This window comes from Coregonus clupeaformis, unplaced genomic scaffold, assembly GCF_020615455.1.
Source record: "Coregonus clupeaformis isolate EN_2021a unplaced genomic scaffold, ASM2061545v1 scaf0018, whole genome shotgun sequence".
Classification (NCBI taxonomy): domain Eukaryota; kingdom Metazoa; phylum Chordata; class Actinopteri; order Salmoniformes; family Salmonidae; genus Coregonus; species Coregonus clupeaformis.
In genome coordinates, this window is record NW_025533473.1 from 321144 (window position 1) to 343863 (window position 22720).

General features: G+C 42.2%; 2 protein-coding genes across 14 annotated transcripts in view; one reads left to right on the top strand and one right to left on the bottom strand.

The window, feature by feature from the left end:
- Nucleotides 1-10936: 10936 nt before the first annotated feature.
- On the bottom strand, nucleotides 10937-15200 carry LOC123483076 (U2 small nuclear ribonucleoprotein B''-like). 2 transcript variants are annotated; one of them, XM_045212526.1, is made up of 7 exons: nucleotides 15121-15200; nucleotides 14759-14853; nucleotides 14403-14575; nucleotides 14034-14168; nucleotides 13073-13111; nucleotides 12033-12121; nucleotides 10937-11336 (listed from the first exon to the last, which is right to left on the bottom strand). In XM_045212526.1, the coding sequence occupies exons 2-7, from the start codon at nucleotides 14820-14822 to the stop codon at nucleotides 11177-11179; spliced, it is 660 nt and encodes a 219-aa protein (XP_045068461.1). In that variant the 5' UTR covers nucleotides 14823-14853; nucleotides 15121-15200; the 3' UTR covers nucleotides 10937-11176. The 2 variants fall into 2 exon arrangements, with proteins under 2 accessions (XP_045068461.1, XP_045068460.1); XM_045212525.1 differs by lacking the exon at nucleotides 15121-15200 and adding an exon at nucleotides 14994-15114.
- A 57-nt stretch (nucleotides 15201-15257) lies between these two features.
- Nucleotides 15258-22720, top strand: part of LOC123483063 (kinesin-like protein KIF16B) — a 32476-nt gene continuing 25013 nt past the window's right edge. For 6 of the 12 annotated variants that reach the window (XM_045212485.1, XM_045212489.1, XM_045212487.1 and 3 more), the window contains exons 1-9: nucleotides 15265-15677; nucleotides 17001-17070; nucleotides 17358-17471; nucleotides 18737-18853; nucleotides 19548-19645; nucleotides 20230-20339; nucleotides 20644-20786; nucleotides 21236-21404; nucleotides 21841-21972. In XM_045212485.1, coding sequence (XP_045068420.1) covers nucleotides 15631-15677; nucleotides 17001-17070; nucleotides 17358-17471; nucleotides 18737-18853; nucleotides 19548-19645; nucleotides 20230-20339; nucleotides 20644-20786; nucleotides 21236-21404; nucleotides 21841-21972 — 1000 coding nt within the window. In that variant the 5' untranslated portion in view covers nucleotides 15265-15630. Of the gene's footprint in view, nucleotides 15678-17000; nucleotides 17071-17357; nucleotides 17472-18736; nucleotides 18854-19547; nucleotides 19646-20229; nucleotides 20340-20643; nucleotides 20787-21235; nucleotides 21405-21840; nucleotides 21973-22720 lie in introns of all 12 variants that reach the window. The other 6 variants (XM_045212492.1, XM_045212493.1, XM_045212494.1 and 3 more) reach the window with 4 other exon arrangements.

The window sequence follows — 22720 nt, forward strand, 5'->3', positions numbered from 1 at the left end:
AAGGAGCTGTACGCCATTCTGTTCGGATGTAAGCGTTTCCATCAGTATGTCTATGGACGACAAGTCATTGTGGAATCAGACCACAAGCCCCTCGAGTCAATCATGAGGAAACCGTTAGCCGCAGCCCCGCCAAGGCTACAGAGAATGATCCTTCAACTACAAAAATACGACTTCACAATCACTCACCGTCCAGGCAAAGACATCCCTGTCGCAGACACACTCTCCAGGAAGTTTCTTACCTACAAGGACAGCAGCCTCAGTGAAGGCATGGACATGCAGGTGCACACTGTGTACAGCAACTTACCAGTTAGTGACACAAAACTGAAGGAGATCCGAGCAGAAACAGAAAAAGACACACAACTCACACAGCTGAGGAAAGTCATACAGTCAGGATGGCCTGAGGAGAGGAGAAAATGCCCTCAGAGCGTCTCAGAGTTCTGGAACCATCGTGACGAACTATCACAGATCAACGGAATCATTTTCAAAGGAGAGAAAATCATCATTCCTACCAGTCTCAGAGAAGAGATTTTGACAAAGATCCATGCTGGACACATGGGCATGGAAAAGTGCAAACAGAGAGCACGGGACATTTTGTTTTGGCCCGGAATGTGCAAACAAATAGAGGACATGGTTGGTAAATGCCCCACGTGTCTTGAACGACGCCCTCGAACACCAAAGAGCCAATGTTACCTCACCGTATCCCAGACCGACCCTGGCAGGTCGTGGCAACCGATCTGTTCACGTGGAACAACGAGGACTACATTATAACAGTGGACTACTACAGCAGATACTTTGAACTCGACAAGCTTCACAGCACCACATCTGCAGCTGTGATACACAAGCTGAAAGCAGCCTTTGCCAGGCATGGCATTGTAGAGACTTTAATATCTGACAATGGGCCCTGTTACAAATCAAATGAGTTTGAATCCTTCACAAAAGCATGGGAGTTCACACACGTCACCACAAGCCCACATTACCCTCAAAGTAATGGCCTTGCTGAAAAATCTGTGCAGATCGCTAAATCACTCATGGACAAAGCAAAAGCAGACAAGAGAGACCCCTACCTCAGTCTCCTTGAATACCGCAACACTCCAGTTGACAACTTCAAATCACCAGCCCAGCTGTTGATGAGCCGCAGACTTCGCTCAATCCTCCCCAGCACCAACCAGCAGCTGCAACCTGAGGTCGTCAGCTACAAGGAAGTGCATGCAAAACGTGCACAGAGACAGCAACAGCAAAAGCGATACTACGACAGGTCAGCCAGACCACTGCCACCACTGAACGACGGAGAGTCAGTTAGAATCCAGGAGCATGGCTACTGGAAGCCAGCAGTCGTCATCCAACCAGCTGACACTGAACGTTCATATCACGTTCGCACCGCAGAAGGAGCGGTGTACCGCCGCAATCGTCGTCACCTACTGAACACAAAAGAACAACACACTGACGAGATGAACTGTTCCCCTGAAAGAGAACGGGATGGACTAAACACAGACACAACACAACATACACCATACTTACCTGCAACACCACAAGAACTGTTGACTGACACAGAAGCATGCTCAGCTTCATATCACACAAGGTCAGGAAGAGAGGTCAAGCCTAGAGCTGTCCTAGACCTGTGAAATGTCAAAGGGTGTAGGCGGATCGCTGCCCTAAAAGAGTTTCCAGACTGTAAACTTGTTATTGAAAGTTAACTTGAAATGCTTTGGTATTGTATTTGTTTGATATGTTGAGATGTCATTGCTACAGTGAAAAGCTGAGTTGCTGAGAAATATTTGTTCTAAAAATAACAATATGCTGAATCATTGTTTGTCTGTTATGTTGATGCAGTTGGTGCAGTTTAAATGGTTACTTACCTCGAGTTCAAACTACAGAGCATATATTCAAAAGAAACGCTTTATTGTTCCACATATTTTTTCTTTTTTTTAAAAAAAAGGGGATGTAATATTCATATGTGTCACCATACTGAATTGTAATTGGATGCATCATACTGTGCAATGATTGGTTAAGACCACCCAGGTGGTGAGGTCATTCTAAGATGATCATGGCCAGAGACACATGGACATGCACGTTATAGCTAGTTAATAAAGAGCTACGTTTATAAATATCCTGTCGTCCTGCATTTTATTATTTTGTACAAAGCGTACAAAACAAGACATGTACTTTTTGCCCCATTTGTTGATAACGAAATCTGAAAATACTCTGGATACATTCAGTAACATGATAAGACTATTCCTGGAAAATGTGGGGTAGGTGCAACATAAGTTAAAAAAGTTACAAAGGTTTAACTGAGAGCACTAACTGGTGTCTCCAAGTCGCCACACACCTCTCTAAAGTGTGCACAAGCAATTTCAATGCACTTTTATGACTCAAAGAAGAGTCTTCAACTATAAGGTACCCCCGGCGAACTCTTTGAGTTCACGCCCAGGCCAATTCAGGAGAGGTTTTGGGAGGGTGATTATGTTGTTTACTGGACCAGTAAACCTGTTAAGAGGTTGCAATTACTCCTCATTTGGAGTGAGGAGCCACTCCGAGGGCGGTCGGTCCGCCGTGCCCACAACCTGATACAGCTGAGGAGGACAGGCAAGAGGTGAGAGGACCGGGGACGTAGTGGAGGGTAAACATACTGTATCTGAACAAAACTTAAGTATCTATTCCGGTAAATGACCTATTCTTTTATTTTTTACTTTCGTCATCTCGTTCTGCACTCAGTTTACCACTACATCCATGGAGAGATCGCTAGCTTTAGATGGGATGGGATTGAACTACAGTAAAGCTAAACGCTAAACTGCACAACACATTCAATATCCAGCGCTCTCAACAAACTCAGATTTGTTTTGCATTTTGACGTTTGAGACAATTCCAAGCGTTTAATGCTTTTTGTCAAGAGTAAGGAAAGAGACACTCCGGACACACTGCCCATTTACCTTGTCAGAGAAAAAAGGCTCCGGCCAGTGATGTATGTGACCACATGCTGGATTTCTGGGGAAGTAAATAAAGGCGACCTCCGCTGGGCGCTAAGTCCCAGGCCCCTGGGGGTCCCTGGGGGATTGTTAAAAAGGTCATGGATGAAAATACCCTGTTTGCAGCCCCTTCTTTCTGCCCGTTCCTTCTTTGCATGTATACCACATGACACACTATGCACTACATAGTGCACTACTTTTGATCAAAGCCCTATGGGCTAGAATGCACTATATAGGGAATTGGATGCCATTTAGGATGCACCCTCCGCCACTGACTCCAATAATCGTCTTCTCATTACTTCCAAATGTTTCCCATAACTCAAATGGGCATCGAGAACAAAGAGGAACTAAAAGAAAGGTTTAAAAACAGTGGCAAGAAGAACTTCATATATTGCTGCCCCAACAAAAGGGGCACATTCTGCTAAAAAGGGAGGGTCATATTTTTTGTCAGAGAGACCGAGACGCAATTATACACTATGTTATGTTTTTATTCTTTAATTGGGTGGCGCCAACGATTCTAAGTGATTGCTTGGGTAGAATTAAGGAATAATCAACAACCCGGGACTAAATAGATTTTACAAATATGAATATACAGTGAGGGAAAAAAGTATTTGATCCCCTGCTGATTTTGTATGTTTGCCCACTGACAAAGACATGTTCAGTCTATAATTTTAATGGTAGGTTTATTTGAACAGTGAGAGACAGAATAACAACAACAAAATCCAGAAAAACGCATGTCAAAAATGTTATAAATTGATTTGCATTTTAATGAGGGAAATAACTATTTGACCCCTCTGCAAAACATGACTTAGTACTTGGTGGCAAAACCCTTGTTGGCAATCACAGAGGTCAGACGTTTCTTGTAGTTGGCCACCAGGTTTGCACACATCTCAGGAGGGATTTTGTTCTACTCCTCTTTGCAGATCTTCTCCAAGTCATTAAGGTTTCGAGGCTGACGTTTGGCAACTCTAACCTTCAGCTCCCTCCACAGATTTTCTATAGGATTAAGGTCTGGAGACTGGCTAGGCCACTCCAGGACCTTAATGTGCTTCTTCTTGAGCCACTCCTTTGTTGACTTGGCTGTGTGTTTTGGGTCATTGTCATGCTGGAATACCCATCCACGACCCATTTTCAATGCCCTGGCTGAGGGAAGGAGGTTCTCACACAAGATTTGACAGTACATGGCCCCGTCCATCGTCCCTTTGATGTGGTGAAGTTGTCCTGTCCCCTTAGCAGAAAAACACCCCCAAAGCATAATGTTTCCACCTCCATGTTTGATAGTGGGGATGGTGTTCTTGGGGTCATAGGCAGCATTCCTCCTCCTCCAAACACGGCGAGTTGAGTTGATGCCAAAGAGCTCGATTTTGGTCTCATCTGACCACAACACTTTCACCCAGTTCTCCTCTGAATCATTCAGATGTTCATTGGCAAACTTCAGACGGGCCTGTATATGTGCTTTCTTGAGCAGGGGGACCTTGCGGGCGCTGCAGGATTTCAGTCCTTCACGGGGTAGTGTGTTACCAATTGTTTTCTTGGTGACTATGGTCCCAGCTGCCTTGAGATCATTGACAAGATCCTCCCGTGTAGTTCTGGGCTGATTCCTCACCGTTCTCATGATCATTGCAACTCCACGAGGTGAGATCTTGCATGGAGCCCCAGGCCGAGGGAGATTGACATTATTTTATGTTTCTTCCATTTGCGAATAATCACACCAACTGTTGTCACCTTTTCACCAAGCTGCTTGGCGATGGTCTTGTAGCCCATTCCAGCCTTGTGTAGGTCTACAATCTTGTCCCTGACATCCTTGGAGAGCTCTTTGGTCTTGGCCATGGTGGAGAGTTTGGAATCTGATTGACTGATTGCCTCTATGGACAGGTGTCTTTTATACAGGTAACAAGCTGAGATTAGGAGCACTCCCTTTAAGAGTGTGCTCCTAATCTCAGCTCGTTACCTGTATAAAAGACACCTGGGAGCCAGAAATCTTTCTGATTGAGAGGGGGTCAAATACTTATTTCGCTCATTAAAATGCAAATCAATTAATAACATTTTTGACATGCGTTTTTCTGGATTTTTTGTTGTTGTTATTCTGTCTCTCACTGTTGAAATAAACCTACCATTAAAATTATAGACTGATCATTTCTTTGTCAGTGGGCAAATGTACAAAATCAGCAGGGGATCAAATACTTTTTTCCCCTCACTGTAGATAGAGGGATGGAGGAGGGGGGTAGCCTGGCCCCAGATCTCTCTGTGCTATTTTATTTATTTATTTTATTTAACCTTTATTTAACCAGGTAAGCCAGTTGAGAACAAGTTCTCATTTAAAAACTGCGACCTGGCCAAGATAAAGCAAAGCAGTGCGATAAAAACAACAGAAAATACAACATAAACATAAACATAAAGTCAAAAATACAACAGAAAAAATATATACAGTGTGTGTGAATGTAGTAAGTTATGGAGGTAAGGCAATAAATAGCAAAATAGTTACAATTTCGTATTAACACTGGAATGATAGATGTTCAAAAGATGATGTGCAAATAGAGATACTGGGGTGCAAATTAGCAAAATAAATAACAATATGGGGATGAGGTAGTTGGGTGGGCTAATTACAGAATGGCTGTGTACAGGTGAAGTGATCGGTAAGCTGCTCTGACAACTGAGGCTTAAAGTTAGTGAGGGAGATAAGAGTCTCCAGCTTCAGAGATTTTTGCAGTTCGTTCCAGTCATTGGCAGCAACTGGAAGGAATGGCGGCCAAAGGAGGCGTTGGCTTTGGGGATGACCAGTGAGACATACCTGCTGGAGCGCAGACTACGGGTGGGTGTTGCTATGGTGACCAGTGAGCTAAGATAAGACGGGGATTTGCCTAGCAGTGATTTATAGATGACCTGGAGCCAGTGGGTTTGGCGACGAATATGTAGTGAGGGCCAGCCAACAAGAGCGTACAGGTCACAATGGTGGGTAGTATATGGGGCTTTGGTGACAAAACGGATGGCACTGTGATAGACTACATCTAAATCATTTCCCATTTTATATATGGGAATATATATTTTCTTCCTTAGATAAAACCATTGCTAGAAACTTTAACAGAACGCTCAAATCAATTCAATACCTCAGTAGATGGACTAACATCCCAGTTGCTTTAACCGGCATAATTTCTACTGTCAAAATGAATATATTGCCATGCTGAATTTCTGTACTTCAATGCTTCCCTTGTCTCCCCCTTCTGGCTATTGGAATAAAATCCATAGTGCGGTTTTGAAATGTATATGGCACTAGCATTTCGTCCCATCCTAATTTGGTTTAGACATCATTCTTTCGCCCCCTGGCTGAGTATAGAGATAAATATGGTGTCTCCTGTTGCCATGGAAGAGGTAGTCGTCACTGATACAGTGCCTTCAGAAAGTATTCAGACTCCTTGACTTTTTCCACATTTTGTTACGTTACAGCCTTATTCTAAAATGGATTCAATTGTTATTTTTTTCCTCATCAATCTACACAATACCCCATAATGATAAATGTATTACAAATAGAAAACAGAAATACCTTATTTACATAAGTATTCAGACCCTTTGCTATGAGACTCGAAATTGAGCTCAGGTGCATCGTGTTTCCATTGATCATCCTTGAGATGTTTCTTCAACTTGATTGGAGTCCACCTGTGGTAAATTCAATTGATTGGACATGATTTGGAAAGGCACACACCTGTCTATTTAAGGTCCCACAGTTGACAGTGCATGCCAGAGCAAAAGCCAAGCCATGAGGTCGAAGGAATTGCCCATAGAGCTCCGAGACAGGATTGTGTCGAGGCACATATCTGGGGAAGGGTACCAAAAAATGTCTGCAGCATTGAAGGTCCTCAAGAACACAGTGGCCTCCATCATTCTTAAATGGAAGAAGTTTGGAACCACCAAGACTCTTCCTAGAGCTGGCTGCCCAGCCAAACTGAGCAATTAGGGGAGAAGGGCCTTGGTCAGGGAGTTGACCAAGAACTCGATGGTCACTCTGACAGAGCTCCAGAGTTCCTCTGTGAAGATGGGAGAAACTTCCAGAAGGACAACCATCTCTGCAGCACTCCATCAATCAGGCTTTTATGGTAGAGTGGCCAGATGGAAGCCACTCCTCAGTAAAAGGCACATGACAGCCCGCTTGGAGTTTGCTAAAAGGCACCTAAAGACTCTCAGACCATGAGAATCAAGATTCTCTGGTCTGATGAAACCAAGATCGAACTCTTTGGCATGAATGCCAAGCGTCTGGAGGAAACCTGCCACCATCCCTACGGTGAAGCATGGTGGTGGCAGCATCATGCTGTGCGGATATTCTTCAATGGCAGGGACTGGGAGACAGGATCGAGGGAAAGATGAACGGAGGAAAGTACAGCGAGATCCTTGATGAAAACCTGCTCCAGAGCGCTCAGGACCTCAGACTGGGGCGAAGGTTCACCTTCCAACAGGACAATGACCCTAAGCACACAGCCAAGACAATGCAGGAGTGGTTTCTGGACAAGGCTCTGAATGTCCTTGAGTGGCCCAGCCAGAGCCCGGACTTGAACCCAATCAAACATCTCTGGAGAGACCTGAAAATAGCTGTGCAGCAAGGCTCCCCATCCAACCTGACAGAGCTTGAGAGGATCTGCAGAGAAGAATGGGAGAAACTCCCCAGATACAGGTGTGCCAAGCTTGTAGCGTCATACCCAAGGAGACTCAAGGCTGTAATTGCTGCCAAAGGTCCTTCAACAAAGTACTGAAAGGGTCTGAATACTTATGTAAATGTTATATTTCAGTTGTTATTTTTTTGTCATACCCGTGGTCATACCCACGGCATTCAGCCAATCAGCACTTAGGGCTCGAACCACGCGGTTTATAATACAGTATATTCTATCAGAGGGCATTTTTGCCACACATCGCTGACTGAAATAATGCATTTTACCCTCACATTGTGTCTCTTTAACCCTTGGCTCGACTTCAATGTTTCTCTATTAGGCTACAGTGCTTTGCGCTGTCACTGGCAGCCATGCAGGTTAATTGTTCTAAGCCCTTTCAAAGAATGCATCCTAAATGGAAACCTATGTAGTACACTATAATGGGAATAAGGTGCTATTTGGGACACAATACACCATAATGGGAATAAGGTGCTATTTGGGACACACACAAGTTGTCAGGCACAGGTATCATAGTGGTCTCTGACTTATGGTCAGACTCGCACAAGTGGAACAAACGTAAACTTTTTTCAATGCTGAATTAAATGTCATTGAGAAAACAGAAAGGTGTCACAATGTAATTATTTCTGAATTTAAAAGTAATCCAAGAAACTGCAATCTGAGTACAATATTTTTTCTGGGAACGTAACTGGTTAGTTTTTTTGTAATCAGATGACATGTAATCAGTTACTCCCCAACCCTATGTGTGTCATTAGGTTGCAGAGTCTGGAGCGGAGGGCTGGGGCAGTGTGACAGACGTAGGGGTAATGTTGGTTACAGTGGCCATCCGCACACACAGACACACCTTTGGTCCGTAAGGCTCAGTCGTCACTGGTGTTGGTGTTGTTGAGGTGTTCTGTCGGTTGTTGAGGTATTGATAGATTCATTATTAATGACTAATTATTACACCCTGAAACTGTGTATAATGTGTTAGAAATGTGTGAGTGTAGGACCAGTAAAGACTCAGCAATGTGAGTAAGAGTTAGGCCAGACAAAGGACAAGGAGAACTGTCTACACTACAGACAACTGAGAAACCAAGATAAAGAGGCCTTCCAATTTAGGGAGGGGAGAAACTGTTATGAAAACATGGTGCAGAATATTGTGAGAACGGCAATAACTGAGGAATGCAGAGAGTAGGCTATGATAAGAAAGTGTGTATGTATGAGTGTGTGTATGCATGTGTGTGTGTGTGTATGTATGTGAGTATATCTGTGTGTGTGTGTGAACTGATGGTCAGGAGAGCAGTTTTAGAGTGGAAAACTACAGCCCGCCTACAGAGGGGAGGGATTTTTTGTATGACGTATGAGTATAAAAGATGGACTCTGAAATTGTGATGGCAGAATTCTCAATGAATAAATATCTCTGACTATGCAGTCCGGGACTCTGTCCGTTACTTAAATCCCAAAAGACTTACAACCTTTTGGGAGACGCACAGAGACACTGAAATAGTTTGTTAAATAATTCACATAACAGGTATTCTGTCAGCATGACAACAGTCCCCTTGACAGACCCCGGATCCACAACTTCCTTTATCAGAATATATAGATGTTATAGGTATAGAGGGTTAGATAATATACACTGAGTTTACAAAACATTAGGAACACTCTTTCCATGACATAGACTGACCAGGTGAAAGCTCTGATCCCTTATTGATGTCAATCCACTTCAATCAGTGTAGACAAAGGGTAGGAGAGGTTAAAGAATGATGTTTAAGCCTTGAGACAGATGAGACATGAACTGTGTATGTGTGCCATTCAGAGGGTGAATGGGAAAGACAAACTACTTAAGTGTCTTTGAACGGTGGGAAGCATTGGAGTCAACATGGGTCAGCATCCCTGTGCAACGCTTTCGACACCTTGTAGAGTCCATGCCCCGACTAATTGAGGCTTTTCTGAGGGCAAAAGGGGGTGCAACTCAATATTAGGACGGCGTTCCTTATATTTGTACACTCAGTGTAGGTATGTGTGGGTGGAAATCCAGAGTCCCTGGGGGAGTGTGTGGGACCCAAACCATCCGTCACTGTGACTACACCCCATCCTGACCTGCACTTTGAGCTAACAACTGAGTGTGTATTTTTGTGTGGTACCTGCCTGGTAAAATAAAGTTTAAATTACCCTGACAGTAAAACCAACATTGGGACACGTGATGGGGACTAGCTTTGGGGAAGTGGCTCTCTTTGAGGTCAGTCAGTGCTAATATAGAGCAGAATATATAACTACAGCTCAAGCAGACCAGTTAGAAGTGGAGCAGATCAATATCCAGGTATGTGTCCTAAATGGCACACTATTACCTAAAAAGTGCGCTACTTTTGACTGGAGCCCAATGGGCCCTAGTCAAAAGACGGGCACTAAATACAAGAACAGGGTGCCATTTGTGACCCACATTCAGTATGATCTTTATGAATATGATCTTAAACCAGTTGGACCATTTATCAGATTCCTCATCATTGAAAATATATCCCATCTTTACAAGGCACTTATTTATCATAGCATGCGATAATCAAAAGCAGTGAACATCTGGACTCATGTCATGATGCATCACGTTTTATACATCTTTGGGAGATACATCTCTTTCTCATCTTACCCTGCACTCTCCATAGCTCCAGGGAACATATAAAACTTGATGACATCGAAGGTATAATTATTCATTTGGAAATTGCTGAACCCATTGTCCGCACTAGCTTTCATCAGACATTTGATCAATATGTTGTGTTATGACCATACATTTGTAAACAATATTATTGATGTGCCTGTCAGTTGAGATGTTTAAGTATTACGAAAGCAGGCAGACAGTGCTAGATCTGAATAGACTGAACAGTCTGAAAGAATGGTGGTGTATTTACTGTTGTTGATCCAAGAGCTTTCTTTTTTCTTTTACCCCCTTTTTTTCTCCTCAATTTCACGATATTACGATCTTGACTCATCGCTGCAACTCCCCAACGGGCTCGGGAGAGGCGAAGGTAGAGCCATGCGTCCTCCGAAACAAGACCCGCCAAACCGCGCTTCTTAACACCTGCTCGCTTAACCCGGAAGCCAGCCGCATCAATGTGTCGGACGAAACACTGTTCAACTGACGACCGAAGTCAGCCTGCAGGTGCGCGGCCCGCCACAAGGAGTCGCTAGAGCCAAGTAAAGCCCCCCAGAGAGTAAGGATGTCATGACACTACAATTGTACATGTTATTGGGCTTGAATCTACAATCATCAGCTGTCCTTTTGGGGCCTTCAGGACCAGGATAGAAACGTGGAACATCTCAGAGGAAGCATCTGAGGCACCACAGTTACACAAAAGTCCTTTATTACTGTGCCAAACAAAATAGAGATAGAGAGACGAGGATCAGAGGATTCTCTTCACTCTGCCTCACAGCGACTGCACAGAAATCAGTAAAAAAAACAACGAAAGCTCCTAAGAGATTCCACAGCCGATACAAAAAACAAAGAAAAAACTAATCAGGGGGTCCAACCCATCTCTAACCCAGAGTCCAATATGTGTCCCTTGTCCAGTGACGTCATTGTGGGGACTACTTCTTGGCATAAGTGATCTTCATGGCGCATTGGGCCGTAATCCGGAAGCCTTGCAGCGCATCTTTGGCCACTCCCGCCTGGCCCTCGCTCTCAAACTCCACAAAGGAGATGTCGTGTTTTCCAGGGACGAGTCGCACCTCTTTGAAACCAGGGAATCTATGAGGAAAAAGAGAAATCACAGGTGTATTGAGAGAGGTGAAATGTTCAGAAATCAGAAATGTAATGAATAGAGCTGACATGATCTACACAATGCTTTCTATCTGAACGTTCTGCACCCTCTTGAACAGAGCCCCAGTTGCCATGCTGCAAAATATAATATATCAAAGGCTTCACCACCTGCAATGGTGAAGTCTGAAATGTGAAGGATATAAAGCAGGTTCTTAAACTTTTTCAGCTAGAGTACCAAATTAGAAATTGACCATCCCCCTGTGACCCAAATCTTATAATAATAATATGCCATTTAGCAGATGCTTTTATCCAAAGCGACTTACAGTCATGCGTGCATACATTTTTTTTGTGTGTGTATGGGTGGTCCCGGGGATCGAACCCACTACCCTGGCGTTACAAGCGCTGTGCTCTACCAGCTGAGCTACAGAGGACCTTCCTCCAAACGACCCAAATTAAAATTAAATCATGTGTGATTATACATGTATTCTCATAACTCGCGACCCACCTCTCTCACATGCCCAGGGTCCCTACCCATAGTTTAAGAAACCCTGATATAAAGATAGTACTGTATATTTCACAAGTTCATCAGCCAGACTCAATAACGATTGTTGTCGATGTTGAATGAAGGCAATCAGGCATCTAGGCCAGTTTACTCATTTGACAACAAGATCATCCAATACTCACTGATTGAACAGCATGGAGAGCATCATTTCATTAGTTTCTTCTGGCAGGTTATTAAGGAATAAAATGTAGTTGGGTGGATTGTCTGGAACCTAAAAAGACAAAGAAATCAGTCTGTAATTGTTGCATAGAATCTTCCCATGGAACATTTTTACAGCTTAGTCAATAAGCAGACCAGACTATCTGTAGCACTCCAACAGTTAATCCAAAAAGGGCACATTAAACAGTAAAACGTTCCTAAAGCAGAGTAGTAGAGATTTTTGCAAGAATACAAGGGAAGGCATTGCAACATTGAGCTTATTAAGAGAGTCCATCATTACTAGTGATTTAGTCACTCACAAGGGACATTTGCTGAGTAAACAACTCCATATACATCTCAATGGAGTTGAGTTGCGATGAGTGTCGGCGGAGTGTACCCCCTATTACAGTCGGTATCAGTCGATACTTGAAAAAATGTACATTCTTTAATGCGTACCTTGTACCTATGGTTCTCCTGTGTACCTACATTATTTTCTTTGGATGCTGCAAGCCGTAGTTTTGGGAAAAACAACAGCATTTATGCGACCTCCGCCAAGGGAGCCGTTGTTTGTTAACGGAGAAGGAGCAGCCCCATCATTGCACGGCAGATTCTTTTTTTTGGGCAGGGGATGCATATAATGCAATTTCTTATAAAAAACTATAGATTCCAACTCCCACTGACAACTCTATAACAATCAGGACAAGCACAGGTACACAGTTAGCATTAAATTATTTATATTTATAGAAGTATCGCGTGGTAGTGCATGTTTGAAGTCACTAACTTCATATTCTATTGGAAAACAGAACAGAGCAGAACTATGGATGGCAGCACCCAAAGAAAATAACACAGTTACACAGGACAAACATAGGTACAAGTATTTACTGATACCGACTTGATGTAGTCGTAGGTACACTTCGCCGACACTCACCGCAACTCAACTCCATTGAGATGTATATGGAGTTGAGTTTACTCAACCTAGTTTACATTCTAGGTTATTATTCTTGATAGGGCTTGAAAGGCTTACCTGCATGGTTGTTGGAGCATTGTTTGTGTTGGCTGATCCCTGTTAATAGAAAAGATAAACAAGTTATGAAAATAGTGTTGGAGTAAAATGACTGACTACATTCAAATGCGTACAGGATGGCTATGTGCATTTCGTTGACATATACTCATGCCCTATGGCAGGGGTAGGCAACTAGATTCAGCCTCGGAACTAATTTTGTCTGAGCGGATGGTCGGGGGCCGGAGCATAATTACAATAATTTGTACACGGCAACAGACTATCTGAGTTGACCCTTGTATTTTATTTTTGCACTCTCTCTATGCACACTCACACTCCAACACACACACTTCATTTGTTCACACACACACACACATAACATGTACACACATCTATACTGACTCTACACACACACGCACTCACATACAATCATCATATACGCTGCTACTACTCTATTTATCATATATCCTGATGCCTAGTCACCTTACACCTATACATACCTACCTCTATCGCTCCAGTATGCCAGCACATTGTAAATATGGTATTGGAACTGACCATGTATATAGCTTACTTACTTTCTTGTGTTCTTCTTATTTCTGTTTTTGTTCTTCCTAATGTTATTTTTAGTACTACATTGATATTGATTATTGCATTGTTGGGTTTAGAGCTGGCAAGAAAGGCTGTACTTGTGCACGTGACATTAAAACTTGAAACATTTCATACATTGAATTACATTGAGACACGATGCCATATGTCTATTGGGAACAGATTTCCTAAATTAAACTAATTTTAGCTGAATTCCTGGTGATTTTACAGTCTTTTTTTAACCATTTAAAATAAATAAATAACAATAGTCACCCACAGTTGAGCAGGTTGCCAACCCCTGCCCTATAGGGTCTGGTCAAAAAGAGTCACTATATAGGGAATAGGATGCCATTTGGGACGCAGTCATATAGCCTATGTGCATATACAATACTAGTCTCACCAGTGCTGGTTTCTTGGCCACGTTGGCCACTTGATCTTGACCCTTCTTCTTCCTGTCCTTCTTCTTGTCCTTGTCCCCAAACGTGCCTCTGATTTTGGAGATCACCTCAGAGTCTGTCTTTGCATACTGAATGCGCTGAAAATAAGAGACAATTACAATACGATTTTTGCCACGCACAGGCCTGGGTCGTATTCACTAGAAACCAAATGGTAGAAAACAGACCGAAAAGCAGAGGAACTGCCTGAAGTTGTCCACAAAGAAACTAACATTTTCATTGCAAAACGTTTTGCTTGTATACCGTAATGAATACCACCCTGTACTACTTCCACTTGTGAAAATGACATGCATGACTACTAAGTAATAACTTACCATGGGCTTATTGTAGAAAGGAAAACCTTGAAGTTGACGCAGTGCGTTCGTAGAAGAGGCAAGCTCTTTGAACACTACAAACGCCTGCCCTCTCATCTTCATGGTTTTCATGGCAACAATGTCCATGACTTGCCCAAACTGAGAGAACAGGGCATAGAGTGACCGCTTCAGTTCTAGAAGGAAACACCAAAGGTTATTTAACGATCGTTACTTATACACCATTGACACAGACAAAGAAATCTATGTAAACTTACTACAGCTCCAGTACAAGAGGGTAAATGGCTATCTAGCTCTGAAGGAACGCTGTAGTTAGCTAGCTACATGATCTTGGAACAATGATGTACTGTGATTATTACCATCCTTCTTGATCTTATCATTTACATTATTGATGTAAATGGTGTGGTTTGGTCGAATATCCATGATTAACAACTTTCACCTGGCGCTCTTTCACCTGGAACAACAACAAAACATCGCCACATTAGCTGGGTACTTTAGCTTGCTAGCTAGCTTGACCTACTACTGGCTAGCTAGTGCAATGAATGAAGCGGTGATGCACGCTAGCTAATAAACATTTATAGTAAGCTTCATCACCTCGAACTGGTAGCTGGTGCTGCTGACCAGACACATGTACAGATTAAACAGATTAATATTTATATGTGTGCAAACAGAACATCTCCTGATTCCAGATAAACTGACTTGAAACGGTGAGAACACTCACCTCTCTACACACTTTCCAGAAAACACAGGAAGTGAATGTGCGCGCGCTGGCTTCTGGGTCGTCTTCGGTTAATCAAAAGGTAGTTCTCTACCGCCACCGGCTGTACAGGAGTGAAACTATTTTTCCCACGAGTTCATTTTGTCCTCTCCGAGTACCCGTATCAGCTTTGTGATTTACTAGCTGATGACACTTCGTGAGTTTGATCATTTTTCTGTGACGCTAATGATAGTAATATAATATAAGGTGCACGCTCAAGTCTCAGAGGGGTGCACGGTGTGAGGACCAAGCTACACGAAGTAACTAGCGATCTTCTTTTGAAAGTAACCTTGTCTCTGTGCAACCGGTCGGGTGGTACAGAGGAAATTGGAAACAGACTCAAGATACTGAAACGCGTTTAGCCTGCTGGTTTGCGCGCTAGCCACATTTATTTGTACATAAAACGATTGGGTTGTTCCTTTCAAGGATAACTGGATCTAGTAACAGGTGACGCTGACACAACAGGGATGTGCAATGGCATCCGTGCGGGTGGCTGTCCGGCTCAGGCCTATGAACCGAAGGTAAGTAAAGCAAAAAACATGCAAAAAAAACTAAAACGGCCAAATTATGGTATTGTTGTTGCTAATGATTATATTGTTTCCTTTGAAGAGAGGCGCCCGGCTGAACACTGGCTCATTGTGATACATTGTAGCCATTTCGAACTTTATTGTAACAGTTTAATACACTAATTTGACTGGCATCATATGACTGGCCATGTGTTGCAAGAACACTGCTTAATATATTTGTCATAACAAGCACTGACGTTGCCACAACTGTCTCTTCCTAAATTTAAATGGAGACAGCATTTGGGATTAAAATGCCAACCCCACTCAAAGGAGCACGAGCCCACCACACATCCCCTTGCTAATCCACCAATAAGAACGCCTGGAGGTTGGCACACAAACATTATTATTTTAGGTAGCAGACAGCTGGCAAGGTGACGGGTGGACAAGTTAACCAACAAAACAAACATGAAGAATAGGAACTGCTGTGTCTGGCATTGGGAGTTAGTATTGGCAGCCACCCAGGGATTATGGGAGGGATGCCTTAATACTTTTCTGACATCTGTCAATAATTGCATGGCATTTAGTTTTCTTTATCACATAAACTATTTCCAACAGTAAATAGGATGCATACATAGCTGCATGACAGAAGACAACCACCCTTTCACTTACTCTGCACATCTATGTTAAATGTGGGTGTGTGAAATATGATGTACAGATTCCAAATAAGTAAGATGCACTTGTAGAAAAAGGATTCTGAAGAAAGTAACCTTTCACGCATTTTTAGACCGATCCGCCCAGAGTATAACCTGATTCGGTTGGCATTGTGTTGATGGTAATCTGTTAGGCACCAGAAAGTACGGTTTTATTTCATTACAGTATGTCATACTGGAAAGGCCACTATTAATAAAAGCTTGAACTGAATTCTTCCACAGAGAGACTAGGAAGAGGCATACCAAGAGACATTTCCTCCAGACAACTTTTAGTGATCAATTAAGCTAATAAGAACTGAGAGGATTCAGTTGGGGCCATTCTCCCTATCTTAGAGAGAATGTAGTCTTCTGCAAAGATAACAATGCCCAATATTATAGATTTATAGATGAATTAATCACAGTAAATTTGTGTTTACTATGTTGTCTTTTGTTGCTAATGTAACGGGTACCTTTCTTGTTGGTCCAATTTGTGAATCACAAAGTACTGCAATTTGGTACAACATGAAAGTAATAATTGTCTTACTCTGATGCTTCTTCATTGGTTCACTGTCTCCGTCGCATCCTGGTTTGGCTCAAAGAAAGGGGAGCTTAATTATTTGGAAGTAGTAACCTGTTTTGATTTTTACAGGGAGAAGGACTTGACTGCCAAAAACATAATTGAAATAAAAGGGGACAAGACCACCATTGCAAACTTGAAGGTAATTGTACGTTTTAAACAGGCTTTCTACTGCAATAATAATCAATCTACCCATAGCTAGGACTGTATTTCTTTCAACTTGGCAGATGTTTAGCATAAAATGTTATTTAATATGACTATTTAATACTTTTTAATACTAGTGCTATTTCATCAGTTAATTTAGATTAATTTAATACATAATTTAATTATTTGGTCATAAAATATGATCAGTGAACATCCATCATCTTGAGATTGCACTCAGCTTTGTGTTTACAGTATATTTATTCCTATTGTGTTGTATTTCATTAGATACCAGATGGCATTACTGGGGATTCCATGAGGGAGAGGAAGAAGACCTTCACCTATGACTTCTCCTATGACTCCTCTGACAGTAAAAGCAACACCTTTGTTTCTCAGGAAAAGGTAAGTGTTTTTTTCTCAAATAATATTGTTGTTGTTGTCCAAATCCGATTATAGTCAAAGCAGCTTACATTTGCCTCTGTTCAGGGGTCATTTTTATGTTTTACTTGTAGGACATTTTGTCATGGATGGAAGTTAATTGAGTCAAAACAGTTTGCTAATGTGCTGATACTCTAGTCTACATGTTGACTCACAAGTTTCTGGCGTAAGATATGACTTACTGTTGTGCAACCTTTTTTATTCATAAAATTGCATCATACAGGGGTCAAAGTAGATTTCATTTCTTACTGGTACGGTATCTTCTCACTTGCACACATGTTTGAGAGGCCTAAACAGAATTACTTATAGAATCCCTGTTAAGATCTCTGTGGGCCTAAAAGATGTTGTTTAATTAGAATGTATTACCTTTTAATGTGGCATTCACATAACCAGTCATGATGTTTTCATCTGACTATCAAACAATCAGATGAAAACGCTCCTGTAAGCCTGGTTCATCCACTCTAAAATAATTCCTGCATCCATACAGTGCGCTGTGCACCTGCCATTTGATGAATGGAAAGAGCCATCTGTAACAAAACACCAAGAAGTGTAATGAATGACATTCGGGGATTGTCATTTTATTAGTCTTACACTTGTAACCTGAACTGATGCGTCCACTGTCCACGTGCGTCTCGTTGCAAAATGTGTTATCGCTGAACCACATCGCATTTTGGAGTGTATTCCACACATTTTCAAGTCCATTTGCTAATTTTTAATGTGGGTGAAATGTGGTAATGATAAATAATAGTGTAATGGCCTACAGTTTTCTTGGAATCTTTGTTTTAATTATTGTTATAGGCTCATGTTCAACCGGGACGGCGTACCCCCACTATCTATTTTGCCAGTTCTCTGTCCTGGACCATACCGGCTTACTTTCACCCCTGGTATCATGTCAGTGTAATATTAATAGTAACACATAGCCTATGAGTTAACTGTTATAAATGTGTTAAAATTATGCATGCATAAATTCCATATTTTTGACTTTGTATTGTGTTGGCTAGTTTCTTTCTTTCACTGACTGCTTACTGTAAGATCTGTTTTAGCTAGTTAGATCTGTGGCCTGTTCAGGCGGTCACACCTTTACAGAACATTCAGATCTAAATGTACTGTGTGGAACAAATGAGTCCCTGTCATTGTGAATCATATCAGCTACATTACATTCCAATTTGCCAAAGCTCTGAACATTTCACCTTATTGAACAAGCCCATGTTTGCCCTCTTCCTTTGCAGGTGTTCAAAGACCTGGGCTCAGATGTCCTCAAGGCTGCGTTCCAAGGCTACAACGCCTGCATCTTCGCCTACGGCCAGACTGGCTCTGGGAAGTCCTACACCATGATGGGAAATCCAGTGAGACAAACATTCCCTTTGTAGGAGTGCTGATCTAGGATCAGGTCCCCCTTGTCTATATAATCGTATTAAATATCTAAAAAGCAAAACTTATCCTAGATCAGCACTCCTACTCTGAGACGCTTTATGAATACAGGCCCTGGATTCCCAAATCAAAGACTGGGCTGTGTTCAGCAGGGCACAACGTTGTGGAATGTTCAGATATAAATATATAATGTAGAACAATCATGCCTCTCTGACATGGAGATAAGTAATCAGGTCTACTCCGTTCATGACGTTTCTGGAAGTTTCCACAACATTTGCCTACTCAACTGGGCTGTTGTTTTTGTTATCAGACTATTGGGACTTCAATCAGTCGTGGAGACCCTAAGCAAATATCACAGTAACGAACGAGGGCTCCGACAGTCCTGTTTTGCTTTCACAAGTCTGAGTGATTAGGGGAAAGTACAAGTCAAAGTTCATAGTGTCAGTTTTCTCTGTGGACTCTTATGTATTGGACTGTTTTGGAGAAAGACTAAAGCCAAACCTGACATATTTAGAGTCTTCCCTGTAATGGATTATTTTAAGATCTGTTCTGTAACATATCAACAGGTTTCCTCAGTCCTCCACTGAACAGTTTCAATTGTCAGCCTTATCGTCAACTTATCGTCTGCGTTTGATTAAGGGTTTGCTCTATGGATTTATTTTTCATCAGGGAGATGCTGGTCTCATTCCACGGATATGTGAGGGTCTGTTCAGCCGGATTGCTGGGATGACTCGTTGGGATGAGGCCTCCTTCCGCACCGAGGTCAGGTAAGAAAACTATGTCCGTTGCAATTCCATTGTCATTCCTTGAATTGTTTTTACCTCTTTGGAAAAATTAAGACGCTTAAGAAGATATTTTTGTATTTGTTTCATTAGTCCACTGTTGATACAATCCCAAAATGTTGTGCATGTCAGCAATCAAGTTTTCAAGATATAGAACTTTCAAAACACAAATTGTCACAGTCGGTGTGATGTGGTTTGCATCATATGATGCAAAACTCGTTATACAGGCTGCATTTCTGCCTGCTTGAACGGCAATAGCTCAGATACACATGAAAACATTAAATGACCCCGAGAATTGATAAAACATCGCTCAGAGATGCAAAAAAAAACGATATAACATTCAAAATGGGTGAATCTTTCCTTTTTAATGGTGGCTCAATGAACACTTTTTTAAAATGTAGTAAGTGATTGCACATGATCAGTAGACGTTCTAGCAATTCGTACCTCATCCATCAGGTTTGTTCATGTAAACCTGAGACGACAAAAAGGGTCCCTTAATAATAATTGGTAGATGTCATCAGGCTAAACTTGACCTCTGAATGACCTCTTTATCCTCTCAATGTCATCAGCTACCTGGAGATCTACAATGAACGTGTCAGGGACCTGCTCAGGAGGAAGTCCACCCAAACCTACAACCTGAGGGTGAGGGAGCACCCAAAAGATGGACCCTACGTGGAAGGTAAGACATTACACTTTTTATATCATAATCAATACTATTATACAGACATAAGGGACATGATTTGGTCTTGCATACTGTATTTTCTCTTCATTCTGAGACTGATCCCAGTCCTGTCTGTAAGGCAGAATGATGGCTCCTAAGCTCATTATAACAGTGGATGTCTGTCTGTAGATGAACTCCCTGTGTTAATCCAATTTGAACCCAGACCTGTCTCAGCCAGAATGATGGCTCCCAAGCTCATTATAACAGTGGATGTCTGTCTCTCTGTATTATTACCTCTTTTGTTAATCCAATCTGACCCCAGACCTGTCCAAGCACCTTGTGCAGAACTACCACGACGTGGAGGAGCTGATGGAGGCTGGCAACATCAACCGCACCACGGCCGCCACGGGCATGAACGACACCAGCAGCCGATCCCACGCCATCTTCACCATCAACTTCACCCAGGTGGGCCTAGCTAATGCTATAGCCAATACTACAGCTACCGCTAGGCTAGCTACCGCTACTCCAGGAATGCACAACTCCAGTCCACAAGGGCCGCAGTGTAGTAGTCCTTGTTTGTTAGTTAGGGATTTAGTTACCAAGTGAGTGGACTCCTAGCCAATCAATTACATTGATTGAGAGAAATAAAAAGTAGCAGGACTGTAGCTTTGGAGGACCGGATGCTGCATTATATGTTGCATGTTAACCCTTAAAGGGGTTGCCACTAATAACATCTGTGATGGCACTTAACCATATTAGGAAAAATGGAGACATTTACACTGTAGAATGCACCCACAGTTTACGTGCAACGTTTTGACTCAAAGGTCTTCATCAGACTTAACAATATTAGCCTTAGCCTTTCAGCTTCTTTGAAATCCTTCAGAGTTTTTACGTGTTGTCTCCCTCCTCTCCAGGCTAAGTTTGACGCGGAGATGCCCTGCGAGACGATCAGTAAAATCCACCTGGTGGACTTGGCGGGCAGCGAGAGGGCGGACACCACCGGTGCCACGGGAGTCCGGCTCAAGGAGGGCGGCAACATCAACAAGTCACTGGTCACCCTGGGCAACGTCATCTCCGCTCTAGGTGGGTAACTGTTATACCAACTGTTATATCAATGTAATCAGAGACAGCAGATATAAGGACATATTCATTAAAGTCGCATAATAAAAAATGTGGAATAAAACCCCTTATCTGGCAATGTCTTTTAGCTTGAATATGCAGGCCATAATAATATGTTTTCCCATTACAATATTTGAACCACAGCAATGTTCCAATGACTTACTTCTACTGAGTATGCAGAGTATTGAGTTTCTCTGTTGATTTGCCTATTGATCAGACCTGGATTCAAATACTACTTGAAATCTTTCAAATGCTTTGAGTGTTTGCTCTAGCCTGTCTGAAGTGCCTGACAGGGTGTGCAACCTATTAAGCCAGCAAGCTCAATCAAGCACAGAAAGTATTAGATTTGATTTTTCTTATTGTTTGATTGATCTGAAATCATTTCCCTGTCTTGGTACAGCGGACCTGAGCCCGGATGGAGTGAACACCAACCTGAAGAAGAAGCAGGTGTTTGTGCCTTACAGAGACTCTGTGCTAACGTGGCTCCTCAAGGACAGCCTGGGAGGCAACTCCAAGACCATCATGATTGCTAGTGAGTCCTTAATAATGCGAAATGTCTTGCATTTAATCAAATGTTTCCAATCCTTCCCTTTAAATGCCCCAAATACACCCGACTAGGAACCCTGGTTTTTACCTGTCTGCTTCAGTGTATAAGGGGAACCCTGGATTCTCATTAATATATCTATAGATCAGATCCTGAGCCCAGCCACGCTTCTTACTGGGATAAAACAACGGAGTGGCTGCGGCACCAACTTTTCTGGACCCGTCTTCCCGACAGATAAAGGTCCCGCCACTTCTGCGCATGTGCGGGATTTTGTACTTTACGCATAGTCTCAGCTCTACTCATAGAGAACAGGCTATTTATTAAATGAATGGTGCTCGTTTAATAAAGTTGGATTAAAGCTTAATCAATGTCTGCAAGATATATCATCTAATTGCATAGTATAACGTTACTATAAGACAAAAAAACACTTTCTTATGAGATTTTAGGATGATTGTGCGAAAGGTCAAATGTTTCTCTCATGTGGCCAAAACTCAACAGCACGTGCCACTAGGCAAAATATGTGCTTTGATTTGAACTAAACACAGGTAGGCTATGCTATAGTTTAACGCCATCTGCTCTAAAATTTGCTCATTGTACATATTTCAAAATAACAGAATGATGCTGAGACTCCGATTTTTCATTTAAAAATGTATGTCAAACCAAAACCAATGATTGCAAAGTTAAACAAACCATACAACTCTATGCAGAAGGACTACTTTGAACAATTTCCACATAA

Bases quoted from the DNA above. Each gene is read 5' to 3' on its own strand.
- LOC123483076 (XM_045212526.1), bottom strand. From the start codon at position 14,822: ATGGATATTCGACCAAACCACACCATTTACATCAATAATGTAAATGAT. The intron at 14,576-14,758 runs GTAATAATCACA...GTTTCCTTCTAG, and splicing joins TGATAAGATCAAGAAGGATG to AACTGAAGCGGTCACTCTAT. The intron at 13,112-14,033 runs GTGAGACTAGTA...TTCTATTAACAG, and splicing joins TGGCCAAGAAACCAGCACTG to GGATCAGCCAACACAAACAA.